This window comes from Girardinichthys multiradiatus, chromosome 14, assembly GCF_021462225.1.
Source record: "Girardinichthys multiradiatus isolate DD_20200921_A chromosome 14, DD_fGirMul_XY1, whole genome shotgun sequence".
In the NCBI taxonomy this organism is placed as follows: domain Eukaryota; kingdom Metazoa; phylum Chordata; class Actinopteri; order Cyprinodontiformes; family Goodeidae; genus Girardinichthys; species Girardinichthys multiradiatus.
In genome coordinates this window covers 6,877,350-6,896,104 of record NC_061807.1, presented here as the reverse complement: position 1 = coordinate 6,896,104, position 18,755 = coordinate 6,877,350, and the positions used below count along the sequence as shown (strand labels likewise).

The window sequence follows — 18,755 nt, the reverse complement described above, 5'->3', positions numbered from 1 at the left end:
TTGCTTTTTTTCACATTAAATGGTAAATGTTCTGTACTTGTATAGCGCTTTATCAAATCCCCAGAGACCCCAAAGCGCTTCACTCTACAATCATTCATCCACCCATTCATCCACCCATTCACACTCTGACAGTGGTGAACTACACACTGCTGCCCTGGGGCAGACTGACAGAAGTAAGGCTGCCATACAATCGGAGCCTCTGACCACCATCAGTAGGCAAGGAGGGTGACGTGTCTTGCCCAAGGACACAACGACTGAGACAGACATAGTGGGGGCTTGAACCAGCAACCCAAGACAAACCCCTGCCATCATTGCCACGGTGGGGGGGGATAAGATACCCGACAGGAAGAGAGAAATCAGGAGGCATAAGGAGCTGAATGACGGATTTCTACAGACTATTCTTTTCCCTGCAGCAGCTCAAAGTTTTAAACTCTCTGGTCAGTCAGAAAAGCTTCCAACAGTCCAACAAGACATTCCAGGCCTGATCCTTCCAGTCTGCTCTCAGGCGTGATATAAAAGGGATGTTTCATCAAGTCACGCTTCCCTGAGGACCAAACACTGGTCTGCTTCCTGTGGCGAGACCTGAGGGCAAATCAACCACTTAGGGTCAGATCTTCATAGATTCCAAATTATTACCAATGCAGTAAGTAGGCGTGTTGCAGGTGGTGTAGACTGTGTGGGCATAACAGATGCAAAGGTGGTGCAGACCAGCCTTTTTAAATCAGCATTCTGCATGCACTGCTGGGTGTCTTCATGGGCAGTTTGACTTATAAGTGGCTGTATAAGAAAGATGAAGTTTGAAGCCATGGAGTTAGAGGTAATAATAAAAATAATAAGAAGAAATATTGTAATGCAAAGATGAAAATAATAGAAGCTAAAGTTAAAAGATCAAATATCAATCATAAAACCTAACAAAAATAAAAGGTAACCCACGCCCCCCCCCCCAACAACCACCCCACCATACCTACTCTACCCCCACCGAACCCCCGAGCCTCCCTCCCAGTTAGCAGTTTTTGACCCAGTGCAAACCATAACAGGTTTATTATAATTTCAGATGAACGTACACGGAGCCTGAGAAGGAACATTAATGGAGACAATAAATCAACATCTCTCTTGTAATATGAGTGCCCCCTTTAGGTGCCCCCAGGGCAGTTTTTTTTATTAGTTTTTCCTTCAGTGTCCCTATTTCTGCTCTCTGTTGGCTGCTGATGTTCAGATTGGTTTGTTCAGAAAAATACCACAATATTTAGGCTGAGTTATAGTGTTTTTGGTTTAGCTCCATAAAGACTGACTGCAGTCCCGCCGCAAACATGCAACAGACAACTGTAATCTGCACCACCTTTTCTGGACTGTATAGAAGCGCTCGTCAGTGCATCCAGACATAACGGTGTCGTCCAATAAACTGATGGTGTGCTGGCGTTATAAAGCTGTTCTGCTCATTTTACACACACACTTCGCTTTGCACCTGGTTTGTAGATCAGCTTTGCCCACACAACCCAATTTGCACGTTTTTTTATACACTAAAACCTTTTGAAGATTCGGCCCATGGTGTCTGGTTCTCCCATTCAGCACATATGGCCCATGTTGTTCAACATTTGAGCTGCAGAAGCACATGTTTGACCACAGAGAGTTGGGTGAGGATGTACAGGTGACAATCGAGTTAAGCATTCTATGTAGATAGTCGTCTACAGAGCCAACCCCATTGCAGAAGAAGCCCAACACCTTGTAAACGAACTGACAGCGCTGCTAGCAGCAGGTGGGTTTGAATTAAGACAGTGGGCTAGTAATACTCCAGTAATACGTTAGTAACACTCCTGAAACTATCAAACATTTGCCATGAGAAGCCAGGTCTGGGAGCTGTGGCTCACGGAGTCATCAACGACCCACAGGAACCTGCCCTTGGGTCACAAAGGCTCTGTAATTCTGACACTTTAAGATACAAGTACAAACAGCTGGATAACCCCACGCCTACTATGAGAAATATATACAGAGTCCTTTGGGGTTCATTGTTCCCTTTACAATGTGAGCCAAGAGTTTAGTGCAGCGTCTGTGGGACAAACAATGAGAGTGCGATGACCCATCCAGACCTCTAGGAGGTACTACAGCCCTGGGTGGAGTGGGAAGAAGAACTACAGCATCTGTCCCAAGTCATATAACACCAAGAGACCAATAGCATGGTGTTTGTATCTATTGCTGCTGCTGTATTTTCTATAAATTTCATCACCACTAAGGATGTGGATCGATTACTTCTACAACCATACTGGTGATCATCTAATAAGCCATAGTTCTCAATAAAGGCGTTAAGTTTTTCAACAGTTTTTCCAATATTTTAGAAAATTCACGTAACAACTTCAATATTTACTGTATTGTTCTTTTTACCATCTCTCTGCGAAGGCATGAACTGAAAGATTAGATTTTCAAAGAAAAAAAAAATAATGTATTATGTTTAATTTACAAACACAGTTAAAAACAATAAGAAATGTGAGTCTTTTTCAGGAAATCATATAAAACTATAAAAGCCTTACATGCATATGATAGAACCCAGAACCTAAAGTTTAACATAATTGTTTTCTATTTGCTTTATTATATAATATTATATAATCTGTTTATTTCCAATGATGATCTGTTATTAAAGTGAAACTAGATTTTATTAATTTACTCAAATGATAAAAGTTATAAGGCAGTAATTAATAATCTATAATAATCTAATAATAATAAGTGACAAACACTCGTATGAACGATCCAATTTTTAAGTGAAGTTCTGATCCACACTCCTCACCAGTTGATGGCGGTAATGCACCAATTCGTTGTTTACCAACAGCCAATAAACATCAAGAAGAAGAAGATGATCACCGCTCACCAGTAGCTCCTTTTAATTATTTGCTGTTGGACGGTTTCATATGCATGAATATTCGGAACGGCTCGGTCCAGCACTAACCAGACCCAACAAGGAACCAGTACAGCAGGCGTACCGGTTCCGACTGACCGCTGGATCCGTTCCATAAGTCAGAGGATAAGTTGGACTCCCACACGGCCTGTAGCTGAAGCTCCATCGAGTAAGTCGTCTTTAAAACTGGGTTCCGAAAAGCTAATGATCTGAGATTATAGCTGGTTCTGAGCAGGTTCTGTTAGTGGAAAGTTCTGCTGCGTGTTTCCATGGTAACTGGTGACCAACCCCCGTTAGCATCGGTGTTAGCTGCTAGCTACAGCAGCTGTTTCTGAGCCGAAGGACCCCACTTAGCTGCCCTCGTTGATGCCGCTTCTTAAACGTAGTGAAGCAGACTGGACATCTGACTGGAATATTGGGTTAAAATGATTCTTCTAGGAAAAGTAGACCAGACTTCTGAAATTAAATCCGAGCATATTTTCATCTTGGAGATAAAAAAAAATAACGAAATATTTTCCAGAAGAAATGAAGAAATTGAGACAGTTACGATTTCACTTATCTTTACACATTTAAAGAATATAAATAAAGTGTACCAGTGTACCTAACACTTATAAAACCTGTTGACACTGTAGCCAAGTCAGCCAGCGATTTACCAGGAGGTTTTTATCTTCATCTTTAGTACAACCAATCACATCACAGCCCTATTTCTTTACCTGGCCACACCTGGCTAACTTAGCAACACCAGTCTAACATTTTGTCTAATTCATAAACCCGTTAAATTGGATACTTTTCCGGACACGGTTCGTCTGAAACGGGCCTGTTCCTGGAAATCGGTGAAGTCTGATTTGTGGGGATGCTGCTTGAGTTCTGCTGGACTCGATGTTTAATCAAAGCTCCATTGTTCTCTTTGCTAGAGGTGGATTCAAACCTGGATCTTACTTATAGGTTTATTTGGTTTCATGTGTTCAGCTTTTATTTAGGCCTTTAAACTCATGTTAAGAATACCGTAGAAGGTTGAGCTGTAATGCTGTTTGTCCTATAGGTGTACCCGTACTTGTAATCTCGTGATATTTCCTTGCGCAACGTAACCGGTTGGTTTTAGCTGTCATGTTCAGATATGTATGTAATGTAAATGAAATGCTCCGTTGTTAAAGCTCCTTGTGTTTCTTATTGAGGACCCACATATCTACAAATACCAAACCTGATATCAGATAAATAACTTTATTTCAGTATTTAGAAGAGACTGAGAGGTGGACGGAGCTCCTTCCTGCTCCCAGCAGCTGCTACTGATGTAAAAAGCAGGAAGGTCACCGACTAATCCCTGGAAAAGGCATTTTAAGACAATATTTCAGTTTTGGGGGGATCTGGTGCGGTTGGGGTTCAGGTAGTGGAGGGTTCTGATGCTGTCAGGTACTGAATCAGTATCTCTGGTGTTTTAGTTGAACCCAGTTCCACTGTTGAATGTTTCCCACCTGAATTATCCTGGTTCTACAGCAGAGAGAACCTCATGGTGCATTCAAGTACACCTCGTACATTGGATAATCTCCATTGAAATACACAGGCCTAAAGTAAACTATACACCTTGTACACTGAAATACATCTAAATGATATAATCAGTATTTGTTTTATCAAATGTCTCCACAACCTTTTTCAACTATTACTAAATAAAATACTTGCATATAGTTTTATTGAACTTTTTGAGTTCTGGCTTTTTATAAAATGCAATAATTCAATTCAGTTTTATTTATATAGCTCCAATTCACAACACATGTCATCTCAAGGTTCTTCACAACAGTCAGGTTCAGTTATTTATTCAAATTGGATAAAAAGTTTTTCTATCTAAGAAAACCCAGCAGATTGCATCCAGTCAGTGACTTGCAGCATTCACTCCTCCTGGATGAGCATGTAGAGACAGTGGACAGTCACTGGCGTTGACTTTGCAGCAATCCCTCATACTGAGCATGCATGTAGCGACAGTGGAGAGGAAAAACTCCCTTTTAACAGGAAGAAACCTCCAGCAGAACCAGAACCAGGCTCAGTGTGAGCGGCCATCTGCCACGACCGACTGGGGGTTTGAGAGAACAGAGCAGAGACACAAAGAGAACAAAGAAGCACTGATCCAGGAGTACTTTCTATGGGAAGGAAAAGTAAATGTTAATGGATGTAGCTCCTTTAGTCGTTTCATCTAGAAAGAAAGAACAGATAAACTCTGAGCCAGTTTTCAAGGTTAGAGTCTGAAAGAGAGAACATAGAGTTAGTTACAGTAGAAGCTCAGTCAGTAGCCATGTCTAGGAGAGAGAAAGGGTTAAACACTGAAAGACAGGGCCATGTGGATCATCGGTAGAAGGTGAGCATTAAGTTGTTGCCAGCAGAAGCTCGGACGATGCCCCTCTCCAGAAAGGTGTCACAGGTAGACACAGAGTCAGGCCAGGTGTAGCTTCTAGGAAGAGAAAAGAGAGAACGAAGTTAAAAGTTGAAATAACAGCAAATAATGCAAAATTGGAGAGTAGTGTGAGAATGTAGCGAAGAGGGTGAAAGTGGTCATTATGTCCTCCAGCAGCCTAAGCCTATAGCAGCATAACTACAGAGATAGCTCAGGATAAACTAAGCCACTCTAACTATAAGCTTTATCAAAAAGGAAAGTTTTAAGCCTAGCCTTAAAAGTAGACAGGGTGTCTGCCTCACGGACCAAAACTGGGAGCTGGTTCCACAGGAGAGGAGCCTGATAACTAAAGGATCTGCCTCCCATTCTACTTCTAGAGACTCTAGGAACCACCAGTAAACCTGCAGTCTGAGAACAAAGTGCTCTGTTAGGAACATATGGACCAATCAGATCTCTGATGTATGATGGAGCTAGATCATTAAGGGCTTTATATGTGAGGAGGAGAATTTTAAATTCTATTCTGGATTTAACAGGGAGCCAATGAAGGGAAGCTAAAATAGGAGAAATATGATCTCTCTTTTTAATTTTCATCAGAACTCTTGCTGCAGCATTTTGAATCAGCTGAAGGCTTTTAACTGCATTTTGTGGACATCCTGATAGTAACGAATTACAATAGTCCAGCCTTGAAGTAACAAATGCATGGACTAGTTTATCAGCGTCACTCCTGGACAGGATATTTCTAATTTTGGCAATGTTCTGGAGATGAAAGAAGGAAATCCTAGAAACCTGTTTAATATGGGATTTAAATGATATGTCCTAGTCAAAGTTAACACCAAGGTTTTTTACTTTATTACTGGAGGTCAATTTAATGCCATCCAGGTTAAGTGATTGACTAAGCAGTTTCTATTTTAAAGACTCTGGTCCAAAGATGACAACTTCTGTCTTGTCTGAATTTAGAAGCAGAAAATGTAAAGTCATCCAAGTTTTTATATCTTCAAGACATGCTTGTAGTCTATCTAACTGGTTGGGTTCATCAGGATTTATGGATAAGTAAAGCTGAGTATCATCAGCGTAACAGTGAAAATGTATCCTATGCTGCCTGATAATTTGACCTATTGGAAGCATATATATAGTAAAGAGAATTGGCCCAAGTACTGAACCCTGTGGTACTCCACAATTAACCCTGGAGTTTAAAGATGATTTATCATTTACATGAACAAACTGGAATCTGTCAGACAGATCAGATTTAAACCAGCCTAGCGCTCTTCCCCTGATCCCTACAGCATATTCCAGCCTTTCTAAGAGAAAATTATGGTCGACTGGATCAAATGCAGCATTGAGATCTAACAGAACCAGAACAGACACAAGTCCATTATCTGAGGCCATAAGAATATCATTAGTGACTTTCAGCAGAGCTGTTTCAGTGCTATGATGAGCTCTGAAACCTGACTGATAACTCAGGAAGCTTCACAGGATCAAAACAGTCCAAACACAGATCAGGTTCTACAGTTATTTCCAATGTTGTCTCACTTGCTGAGGATGAAGTAATCATCTTTGGGAGTATGTTCGTTCGTTCGTCGTCTTCCGCTTATCCAGGACCGGGTCGCGGGGGCAGCAGACTCAGCAGAGACGCCCAGACGTCCCTCTCTCCAGACACCTCCTCCAGTTCCTCCAGGGGGAGCCCAAGGCGTTCCCAGGCCAGCCGAGAGACATAGTCCCTCCAGCGTGTCCTGGGCCATCCCCTGGGCCTCCTCCCGGTGGGACGTGCCTGGAACACCTCCCGAGGAAGGCGTCCAGGAGGCATCCGGTATAGATGCCCGAGCCACCTCAACTGGCTCCTCTCGATGTGGAGGAGCAGCGGCTCTACTCCTCACCCTATCTCTAAGGGAGTGCCCGGCCACCCTACGGAGGAAGCTCATTTCAGCCGCTTGTATCCATGATCTCGTTCTTTCGGTCATGACCCAAAGTTCATGGCCATAGGTGAGGGTAGGAACGTAGACCGACCAGTAAATTGAGAGCTTTGCTTTTCGGCTCAGCTCTCTCTTCACCACAATGGACCGGCACAGCGCCCCCATTACTGTGGCAGCTGCACCGATCCGTCTGTCGATCTCCCGCTCCATTCTTCCCTCACTCGTGAACAAGACCCCGAGATACTTAAACTCCTCCACTTGAGGCAGGAACTCCCCTCCAACCTGAAGAGGACAAGCCACCCTTTTCCGGTCGAGTACCATGGCCTCGGACTTGGAGGAGCTGATCCTCATCCCAGCCGCTTCACACTCGGCTGCGAACCGCCACAGCGCATGCTGTAGGTCTTGGCTAGAGGGGGCCAGCAGGACCACGTCATCCGCAAAAAGAAGAGACGAAATCCACTGGTCCCCAAACCAGACCCCCTCCGGCCCTTGGCTGCGTCTAGAAATCCTGTCCATAAAAGTTATGAACAGGACCGGCGACAAAGGGCAGCCCTGCCGGAGTCCAACATGCACTGGGAACAGGTCCGACTTAGTGCCGGCAATGCGGACCAAACTCCTGCTCCGCTCGTACAGAGACCGGATGGCCCCTAATAAAGGGCCCCCGATTCCATACTCCTGGAGCACCCCCCACAGGGCATCACGAGGGACACAGTCGAATGCCTTCTCCAGGTCCACAAAACACATGTGAACCGGTTGGGCAAACTCCCATGAACCCTCGAGCACCCTGTAGAGGGTATAGAGCTGGTCCAGTGTTCCACGGCTGGGACGAAAACCACACTGTTCCTCCTGAAGCCGAGGTTCGACTATCGGTCGGACTCTCCTCTCCAATACCCTGGCGTAGGCCTTACCAGGGAGGCTGAGGAGTGTGATCCCCCTGTAGTTGGAACACACCCTCCGGTCCCCCTTCTTATAAAGGGGGACCACCACCCCAGTCTGCCAGTCCAGAGGCACTGTCCCCGACCGCCACGCAATGTTGAAGAGGCGTGTCAACCATGACAGCCCTACAACATCCAGAGACTTGAGGTACTCAGGGCGGATCTCATCCACCCCCGAAGCCTTGCCACCGCGGAGCTTTTTAACCACCTCGGTGACTTCAGCCTGGGTGATGAAAGAGTCCAACTCCGAGTCCCCAGCCTCTGTTTCCACCACGGAATGCGTGATGGCAGGATTGAGGAGATCCTCGAAGTACTCCTTCCACCGCCCGATAATGTCCTCAGTCGAGGTCAGCAGTCTCCCGCCCCCACTATAAACAGTGTTGGCAGAGCACTGCTTCCCCCTCCTGAGGCGTCGGACGGTTTGCCAGAATCGCTTCGAGGCCAACCGGTAGTCCTTCTCCATGGCCTCACCGAACTCTTCCCAGGCCCGAGTTTTTGCCTCTGCCACAGCCCGGGCCGCAGCACGCTTGGCCTCACGGTACCCGTCAGCCGCCTCAGGAGTCCCACAAGCCAACCACAGCCGATAGGACTCCTTCTTCAGCTTAACAGCATCCCTTACTGCCGGTGTCCACCACCGGGTTCTGGGATTGCCGCCACGACAGGCACCGCAGACCTTACGGCCGCAGCTATGGGCAGCAGCATCGACAATAGATGCAGAGAACATGGTCCACTCTTGAGTCTATGTCTCCAACATCCCCCGGGATCTGGTCGAAGCTCTCCCGGAGGTGGGAGTTGAATACATCCCTGGCCGAGGGCTCCGCCAGGCGTTCCCAGCAGACCCTCACTATGCGCTTGGGCCTGCCGAGTCTGTCCGGCTTTCTCCTCCTCCAGCGGATCCAACTCACCACCAGGTGATGATCAGTGGACAGCTCAGCCCCTCTCTTCACCCGAGTGTCCAAAACATGCGGCCGAAGGTCTGATGATACGACAACAAAGTCGATCATCGACCTCCTGCCTAGGGTGTCCTGGTGCCAAGTGCACTGATGGACACCCTTATGTTTGAACATGGTGTTCGTTATGGACAATCCGTGACTAGCGCAGAAGTCCAATAACAAAACACCACTCGGATTCAGATCGGGGAGGCCATTCCTCCCGATCACGCCTCTCCAGGTGTCACTGTCGTTCCCCACGTGGGCGTTGAAGTCCCCCAGCAGAATAATGGAGTCCCCGGGAGGGGCACTATCCAGCACCCCCGACAGGGACGCCAAGAAGGCAGGGTACTCTGCACTGCCACTCGGCCCGTAAGCTGAAATGATAGTCAGAGACCTCTCCCCAACCCGAAGGCGCAGGGATACAACCCTCTCATCCACTGGGGTAAACCCCAACACGAGACGGCTGAGCTGGGGGGCAACAAGCAAACCCACACCAGCCCGCCGCCTCTCCCCGTGGGCCACTCCAGAGTAGAAGAGAGTCCAACCCCTCTCAAGGAGATGGGTTCCAGAGCCCACGCTGTGCGTGGAGGCGAGCCCGACTATTTCTAGTCGATATCTCTCGACCTCCCGCACAAGCTCAGGCTCCTTCCCCCCCAGCGAGGTGACATTCCACGTCCCTAGAGCCAGCCTAAGCATCCGGGGATCGGGCCGTTGAGGTCTCCACCTTCGTCCGCCACCCAATCCTCTTTGCACCGGTCCCTCACGGTTCCCCCTGCAGGTGGTGGGCCCACTGGAGGAGTATGTTAAATATTTTATTTTTAGTAGAATAAATTTTATTTAAGAAGAATCCCATAAAGTCATGACTGCTAAGAGCTAAGGGAATGGATGGCTCAACAGAGCTATGACTCTGTGTAAGTTTAGCAACTGTACTAAAGAGAAACCTAGGATTATTCTTGTTCTCTTCTATTAATGATGAGAAATAAGCTGTTTTAGCTTGGTGAAGTGTCTTTTTATACAACAGTAGGCTATTTTTCCAGATTAAGTAGGAATCCTCTAGGTGTGTAGAGCGCCATTTTCTCTCCAATTTTCTAACATTGTGCTTTAAAGTACGCAGCTCTGAATTAAACCAAGGAGCTAGCCTCCTATGAATGATTACCTTCTTTTTCAAGGGGGCTGCATTGTCTAATGCATCACACAATGATGAAGAAACACTATGAACAAGAGAATCAATTTGTGAAGGGGCAGAAACAAAATTATTGCCCTCCACTGTGTTTTTCAGTGATAATGAGGAAATTAAAAGTGGAACAGATTCTTTAAAGGTTGTTACAGCATCGTCTAATAATGATCTACTATAATGAAATTTTCTTTCAGGTGTGGAGTACTCTGTTAAATTAAACTCAAAGGTTATTAAGAAATGGTCAGACAGGACAGGGTTATGAGAGAATATTGTTATGTCTTTACACTCAATGCCATATGTCAGCACAAGGTCCAGAGAATGAAGACAAAGGTGGGTAGGTTTGTTAATGTTTTGATCAAAGCCAATTGAGTCTAAGATAGCATTAAATGCTATATTTAGGCTATCACTTTCAGCGTCTACATGAATGTTAAAATCCCCCACTATAATAACTTTATCTGTATTTAACACTAAATCAGATAAAAGGTCTGAAAACTGATTTAAAAATTGAGAGGAAGGACCTGGTGGATGGTACAAAACAACAAACAGAAGAGGTTTTAGTGCTTTGCAATTTGGATGAGGAAAACTAAGGATTAAATATTCAAAAGAGTTGTAGCTATTGATTGGTCTGGGACTAATCAATAAATCAGACTGAAAGATGGTTGCTACTCCTCCTCCTCGCCCAGTAATTCGAGGAATGTGAAAATTTAAATAATTAGTAGGAGTTGACTCATTTATAGTAACATAATCCTCTTGCTGCAGCCAGGTTTCTGTGAGGTAAAATAAATCAATCTGATTGTCACAAATCAAGTCACTAACTAGCAAAGTCTTTGACAATAAAATAATAAAATCCAATTATCAGAAATGCATCACAGCCCTGACTGATAGTTGAGCTCATCTGGTTTAAATATGACACTATGAGCTGCATGTCTGAATATTTGAACAGTTTAATCAATACCAAGGTCAAAGTGACGGTCCAGCACCATGGAGAGCAGCATCTCAGAAGGTTGCTGATGTTCATAATGTGCAGTACACACCTGCTACATAAGTTTACCTAAAACTCCTGCAGCTTTGAGAGAAGATTGCAGGCGTTAGATTTCTTTTTGGCAGTTTTCTGTAGATTAGAATGATGATCTAGTTCGTTGACAGAAAGAGGTTTCATATTAGAAGGTGATGAAACCTCATGATGACCTGAAACAGAGAAGTCCTCCTGGGCCACCTGTATAATTCCACCTTAATTTAGTCAGTGATTCACTCTGAACTATTACTACCATCTGTGGTTTATATTTCAGATCCTAGAATCAACTGTTGGGTCAGCACATGTTTTAACATGGTTTGAATACCAGAACCTTCTGGGTTGAACAGTAGTTTCCTGCCTGCTTGAAACATGATAAGTTTCAGATCTGAGCAAAGTGAGGCTACAGAGACAGGAAGTTGACAGATATTCAGACTGACCAATCAGATGGGAAAATGAAACTGGACAAGATGGAAGTGAAAAGTGTGGTTGGATTGGAATAATCAAACCCTGAAAGGGGGTGTACTTACTTTATTATATTAGCTACAGTGCCTTGCGAAAGTATTCGGCCCCCTTGAACTTTTCAACCTCTTGCCACATTTCAGGCTTCAAACATAAAGATATAAAATTCTAATTTTTTTATGAAGAATCAACAAGTGGGACACAATCGTGAAGTAGAATGAAATTTATTGGATGTGTCAAACTTTTTTAACAAATAAAAAACTGAAAAGTGGGGCGTGTAATATTATTCGGCCCCTTTACCTTCAGTGCAGCAAACTGACTCCAGAAGTTCAGTGAGGATCTCTGAATGATCCAATGTTGTCCCAAATGACTGATGATGATAAATAGAATCCACCTGTGTGTAATCAAGTCTCCGTATAAATGCACCTGCTCTGTGATAGTCTCAGGGTTCTGTTCAAAGTGCAGAGAGCATCATGAAGACCAAGGAACACACCAGGCAGGTCTGAGATACTGTTGTGGAGAAGTTTAAAGTCGGATTTGGATACAAAAAGATTTCCCAAGCTTTAAACATCCCAAGGAGAACTGTGCAAGCAATCATATTGAAATGGAAGGAGTATCAGACCACTGCAAATCTACCAAGACCCGGCCGTCCCTCTAAACTTTCATCTCGAACAAGGAGAAGATTGATCAGAGATGCAGCCAAGAGGCCCATGATCACTCTGGATGAACTGCAGAGATCTACAGCTGAGGTGGGAGAGTCTGTCCATAGGACAACAATCAGTCGTACTCTGCACAAATCTGGCCTTTATGGAAGAGTGACAAGAAGAAAGCCATTTCTCAAAGATATCCATAAAAAGTCTCGTTTAAAGTTTGCCACAAGCCACCTGGGAGACACACCAAACATGTGGAAGAAGATGCTCTGGTCAGATGAAACCAAAATCAAACTGTTTGGCCACAATGCAAAACGATATGTTTGGTGTAAAAGCAACACAGCTCATCACCCTGAACACACCATCCACACTGTCAAACATGGTGGTGGCAGCATCATGGTTTGGGCCTGCTTTTCATCAGCAGGGACAGGGAAGATGGTAAAAATTGATGGGAAGATGGATGGGGCCAAATACAGGACCATTCTGGAAGAAAACCTGTTGGAGTCTGCAAGAGACCTGAGACTGAGACGGAGATTAATCTTCCAACAAGACAATGATCCAAAACATAAACCCAAATCTACAATGGAATGGTTCACAAATAAACGTATCCAGGTGTTGGAATGGCCTAGTCAAAGTCCAGACCTAAATCCAATCGAGAATCTGTGGAAAAAGCTGAAGACTGATGTTCATGAACGCTCTCCATCCAACCTCACTGAGCTCTAGCTGTTTTTCAAGGAAGAATGGGAAGAATTTCAGTCTCTTGATGTGAAAACTGATAGAAACAAACTCCAAGAGACTTGCAGCTGTAATTGCAGCAAAGGGTGGCGCTACAAAGTATTAACGCAAGGGGGCTGAATAATATTACACGCCCCACTTTTCAGTTCTTTATTTGTTAAAAAGGTTTGACACATTCAATAAATTTCATTCCACTTCACGATTGTTTCCCACTTGTTGTTGATTCTTCACAAAATATTATAATTTTATATCTTTATGTTTGAAGCCTGAAATGTGGCAAGAGGTTGAAAAGTTCAAGGGGGCTGAATACTTTCACAAGGCACTGTAAATGTCTTAGAAACCTTGAATCTCATCAGATGTTGTTTCTAACAGGGTTTCAGCTCAGAACGCTTCTTCCAAGACCTTCAGATGAAGACTCCGAACATCTGAAGACCAAAGAGGTGCTGGAGCTTCCAAGCCAGGAGCAAAATGAAGGAGGAAAACCAGGAGATGAAGATTGAGGTGGAGGAGGAGAAGCATGAGATGAAGACTGAGGTGGAGGAGGAGAAGCTTGAGGTGAAGATTGAGGTGGAGGAGGAGAAGCATGAGATGAAGACTGAGGTGGAGGAGGAGAAGCTTGAGGTGAAGATTGAGGTGGAGAAGGAGAGCCATGAGGTGAAAACGGAGCTGAAGCAGGAGATGGATGAGGAAGTTGAAGTTGAGGAGTACCAAGAGAAGCACCAGGACAGAAGACCAGACCACCACACTTCAAACACCACAAGCCAAACCGACCCAGTCGCCTCCTCTGGTCCTACAGATCTACAGGTCAGTGTTGAGGTCTTTTTTATTTTTATAAGGATCAAAACTTGACAGGAAATGAACTAGACATTAAAAAGAAACAACAGGTTAGAAATGTTCCTTTAGGTTAAAACATAAAGCGGTGCCTAATATTTTAGCTTGGAGTCCTGCTAGATGAACATGTTGCATTCAGAAGATCAGCTGCAGGATGAAGCATCTCTCCTCTGATGTAACTTTCAGATACTGTTCATCTGCTGCATTAATTACAACAAAAAACAGATGCAGACGCTGTGACATGTTCAGCTCAGGGCTGAAAACCATGTCATGAAAGATGGTGTTTAACAAAGAAAGATCGATGATCGTCCCTCCAGCAGCTTTCCATTATTAGCCTTTCAACGGAGAACATCCTCACACACGTCTCCAAGAGGTGTTCAGCATCTGTTCCGTCTAGACAAAGCTAAGAAGAAGAAATGACAACACAGGCACTGCGATTTCCGTTGGTTTATTGAACGCCGTGAAAAACTACAGATACAACACAGAAAGGCTTTAGGAACTTCATTGAGTTACAAATAACACACGTACTTTAACAGAAGGTTACCTCGTGGCCGCCTGCCTGGCGAATAATCCTGTAATCTTATCATATAAAGTAATTAGAATGCAGTAAATTACACATTTTCAGGAATATTACAGCAAAATCATAGCCAATCAATACCTTGTACAGCTAGCGAATTGACCAGGCTGCTACAGACGATTCAAAGTCCCTTTTTGCACCTTCCATTCATTGGTTAATGCTTGTGGATCATAGTGCACCGCTGTCAGACTGTATCGAGACCGTCACTCCCTCCGGAGTAGAAGCTAACTATACATGAGGTCTCTACCCATGAGGTTTACAGGCACAGCTCTCACAGCAGCAAAAAAGGGTCTCAAGTAGCGTTTTTCCACTGAAGGAACTCTCGTTCCTGAACCGGTTTCGCGTGCCTTTGAACTTTGGTGTTTTGTTGAGTTCTGACTCGCGTTTCCACTAGCTTTACGAGCCAAGCATGACTTATCAACAGTAGGCGATACACTGCGTGGGGGGAGCGTGGTAGGAAGGCTTGCTGAGCTGCACGCAGTGTTCCTCTTAATGCCAAAAGAGAGCATCTATAAACGACAGTTAATATGGAAAAGGAGACAGCGACTCCATTGAAGAACAATGGTTTGTACAATGTTTTCATTTGCACACGTTCAGCATCCGCGAGCCGAACGTGATCAAGTAGTTATACAATGCATGTTTAGTTTGTTTTTGCAAACATAAATAATGTTTAAACGGTCCGTTCTTCATCTTCACCATCGTACTTGTTGCTTCTGTTGCCTGCGGCTTTGACCCGGTGCCAGAGTTAAACCAGAGTTCATGATCTGGAACCTCTTTTTGTTGGTGGAAACATGCGTCACCAGTTCGAAATCAGGTTAGGGAACGGGAACAAGCTCTGAACACATTGGTGTAAAGGGTTAAAGGAGAGCCCACCAGGAGTTAAACATCTAATGGGCTTTGCAACATGCTCCTTCATGATCTGTCCTGATGCGTGTCCCCATGAGTGTGTTCTGGGTATGCTTGGATATGTGGCTGAAGCGTGGTCCTGGCAGTGGAAACCCGGGAGGATCAGAGGTGCTGTGGGGTGCAGCTGCTGCTGTGCCTGTAGGTGGGGCTGATTCTGCAGCTAGAAGGCCAGAGACTCCTGGTCCCACAGAGACGGTGCTGTCAGGCTGCTGGCGGTATTCACCGGGTCGGGCAAAAAACGCAGGTGTCCACATCCTGGTTCACCACACCAATTAGTCATCAAAGCTCGCTTATAATGGTATAGGAGGAGAAAAATTAAAAGGGATGTTAGATTTTGAAGCAATATTGTAAGAGGGTGGATTATTGTTTGGTGTGTTTCTCACAGCATTCGCATCTGTTCCAGGGCCTGGGCCCAAATATGTGAGGGAATTCTTCCCAGGCATGATGACAGAACTCAAGGCCCAGAATGGCATCTTTATTTTGCACTCTCCAATGTTCTGGGCTTGCTACACTGAGCAACCTTATATCTCTCTGACCTGCTCTGTTTTATACTCTTTGACAATCCTTAACAGCTCCTTGTTATTCCAAGGATAAGACTGAAGCTAAGAGAGCAACAGGCTTTAGCTGTGGTAGAACCAAAGCTGTGGAACCAGCTGTCTTCAGACATTAACCGGGCCTCATCTTTATTAGAATCAGAATTAGAATCCTATCAGAATCAGCCTTATTGCCAAGTTCTTACATACAAACAAGGAATTTGACTCCGGTACACTTTGCTCTCTGGTTTTGTTTTTGCATTACAGAATAAACATATTTACAATTTACAATTTACACATATATAATAAAAAGGTACATTTGCAACATCTGTATGTTGTTGTTTTGTACTCTATTAAATATTCATCAGAGAAACAGCCTGGAGGAAGAAACTGTCTCTGTGGCGGCTGATTTTAGTAAACAGTGCTCTGTAGCGCCACCTGAAGGTAAAACTCTAAACAGTTTATGTGCAGGGTGTGTGGGGTCTGCAGAGATTTTGGCAGCTCTTTTCCTGACCCTAGACCTGTATAAGTCCTGGATGGAGGGAAGGTCAGCTCTGATTATTCTCTCTGCAGTCCTGATTATTCGTTGCAGTCTGGACCTGTCCTGTTTTGTGGATGATCCAAACCACACTGAGATGGATGAAGACAGGACAGACTGAATGATGGCAGTGGAGAAGATGACCAGCAGCTCCTGGGGAAGGTTGAACTTCTTGAGTTGCCTCAGGAAGTACAGTCTCTGCTGGGCCTTCTTTTGAACAGTGTCTATGTGTGAAGACCATCTCAGGTCCTCAGAGATGGTGGTTCCTAAGAACCTGAAGTGGTTCACGGCCGATACAGTGTTGTTGAGGATGGTGAGGGGGGTGTATGGGGGTGGTGTTCTCCGAAAGTCCACCACCATTTCCACAGTCTTGAGTGGGTTCAGTTCAAGGTAGTTCTGACCGCACCATTGGACCAGCCGATCCACCTGCTGTCTGTATGCAGACTCATCACCGTCCTGGATCAGTCCAATGACAGTGGTGTCATCTGCAAACTTCAGGAGTTTCACGGACGAGTCCGATGAGGTGCAGTCATGTTGATCCACTGACAGGTGGAGGCTGGGACGTTGAGCTGGGTGAGCTTCTGGTGGAGGATGTCTGGTATGATGGTGTTGAAAGCCGAGCTGAAGTCTACAAACAGGATCCTGGCGTACGTCCCTGGACGGTCAAGGTGTTGCAGGATGAAGTGTAGACCTAAGTTAACAGCATCATCTGCCGACCTGTTTGCTCGGTAAGCAAATTGCAGGGGGTCCAGCAGGGGGCCTGTGATGTCCTTCAGGTGCTTCAACACCAGCCGCTCAAAGGATTTCATGACCACAGACGTCAGGGCTACAGGCCTGTAGTCATTTTATCCTACGATGGTGGGTTTCTTGGGAACCGGGATGATGGTGGATCATTTGAGGCAGGAGGGGACCTCACATTTCTCCAGTGACTTGTTGAAGATCCTTGTGAAGATCGGAGCGAGTTGATGTGCACAGGCTTTCAGGCATGATGGGGAGACGTTATCAGGTCCTCCAGCTTTCTTTGTTTTCAAAGACTTTGCTAGTTAGTGACCTGATTTGTGACAATCAGATTGATTTATTTTGCCTCACAGAAACCTGGCTGCAGCAAGAGGATTATGTTACTATAAATGAGTCAACTCCTACTAATTATTTAAATTTTCACATTCCTTGAATTACTGGGCGAGGAGGAGGAGTAGCAACCATCTTTCAGTCTGATTTATTGATTAGTCTCAGACCAATCAATAGCTACAACTCTTTTGAATATTTAATTCTTAGTTTTTCTAATCCAAATTGCAAAGCACTAAAACCACTTCTGTTTGTTGTTTTGTACCGTCCACCAGGCCTTTACTCTCAATTTTTAGATCAGTTTTCAGACCTTTTATCTGATTTAGTGTTAAATACAGATAAAGTTATTATAGTGGGGGATTTTAACATTCATGTTGACACTGAAAGTGATAGCCTAAATATAGCGTTTAATGCTATCTTAGACTCAATTGGCTTTGCTCAAAACATTAACAAACGTACCCACCTTTGTCTTCATTCTCTGGACCTTGTGCTGACATAATGCATTGAGTGTAAAGACATAACAATATTCTCTCATAACCCTGTCCTGTCTGACCATTTCTTAATAACCTTTGAGTTTAATTTAACCGAGTACTCCACACCTGAAAGAAAATTTCATTATAGTAGATCATTATCAGGAGATGCTGTAACAACCTTTAAAGAATCTGTTCCACTTTTAATTTCCTCAGTGTTTCTTCATCATTGCGTGATGCATTAGACAATGCAGCCCCCTTGAAAAAGAAGGTAATCATTAATAGGAGGCTAGCTCCTTGGTTTAATTCAGAGCTGCGTACTTTAAAGCACAATGTTAGAAAATTGGAGAGAAAATGGCGCTCTACACACCTAGAGGATTCCTACTTAATCTGGAAAAATAGCCTACTGTTGTATAAAAAGACACTTCACCAAGCTAAAACAGCTTATTTCTCATCATTAATAGAAGAGAACAAGAATAATCCTAGGTTTCTCTTTAGTACAGTTGCTAAACTTACACAGAGTCATAGCTCTGTTGAGCCATCCATTCCCTTAGTTCTTAGCAGCCATGACTTTATGGGATTCTTCTTAAATAAAATTGATTCTATTAAAAATAAAATCTTTGACATACTCCAGAAGATGATTACTTCATCCTCAGCAAGTGAGACAACATTGGAAATAACTGTAGAACCTGATTTGTGTTTGGACTGTTTTGATCCTGTGAAGCTTCCTGAGTTATCAGAAATATTAGCTT

At 44.3% G+C, this 18,755-nt stretch overlaps 1 protein-coding gene across 4 annotated transcripts in view; it reads left to right on the top strand.

Annotated features, from left to right (window-relative positions):
* The first annotated feature begins 2,746 nt into the window (after positions 1 to 2,746).
* LOC124880568 (zinc finger protein OZF-like) overlaps positions 2,747 to 18,755 on the top strand; it is a 52,623-nt gene continuing 36,614 nt past the window's right edge. Inside the window, exons 1-3 of one of the 4 annotated variants that reach the window (XM_047385816.1) lie at positions 2,748 to 3,056; positions 13,456 to 13,887; positions 14,101 to 14,582. In XM_047385816.1, the coding sequence (XP_047241772.1) occupies positions 13,552 to 13,887; positions 14,101 to 14,154 (390 nt within the window). In that variant the 5' untranslated portion in view covers positions 2,748 to 3,056; positions 13,456 to 13,551 and the 3' untranslated portion in view covers positions 14,155 to 14,582. Of the gene's footprint in view, positions 3,057 to 13,455; positions 13,888 to 14,100; positions 14,583 to 18,755 lie in introns of those variants that run through there. The other 3 variants (XM_047385815.1, XM_047385813.1, XM_047385814.1) reach the window with 3 other exon arrangements.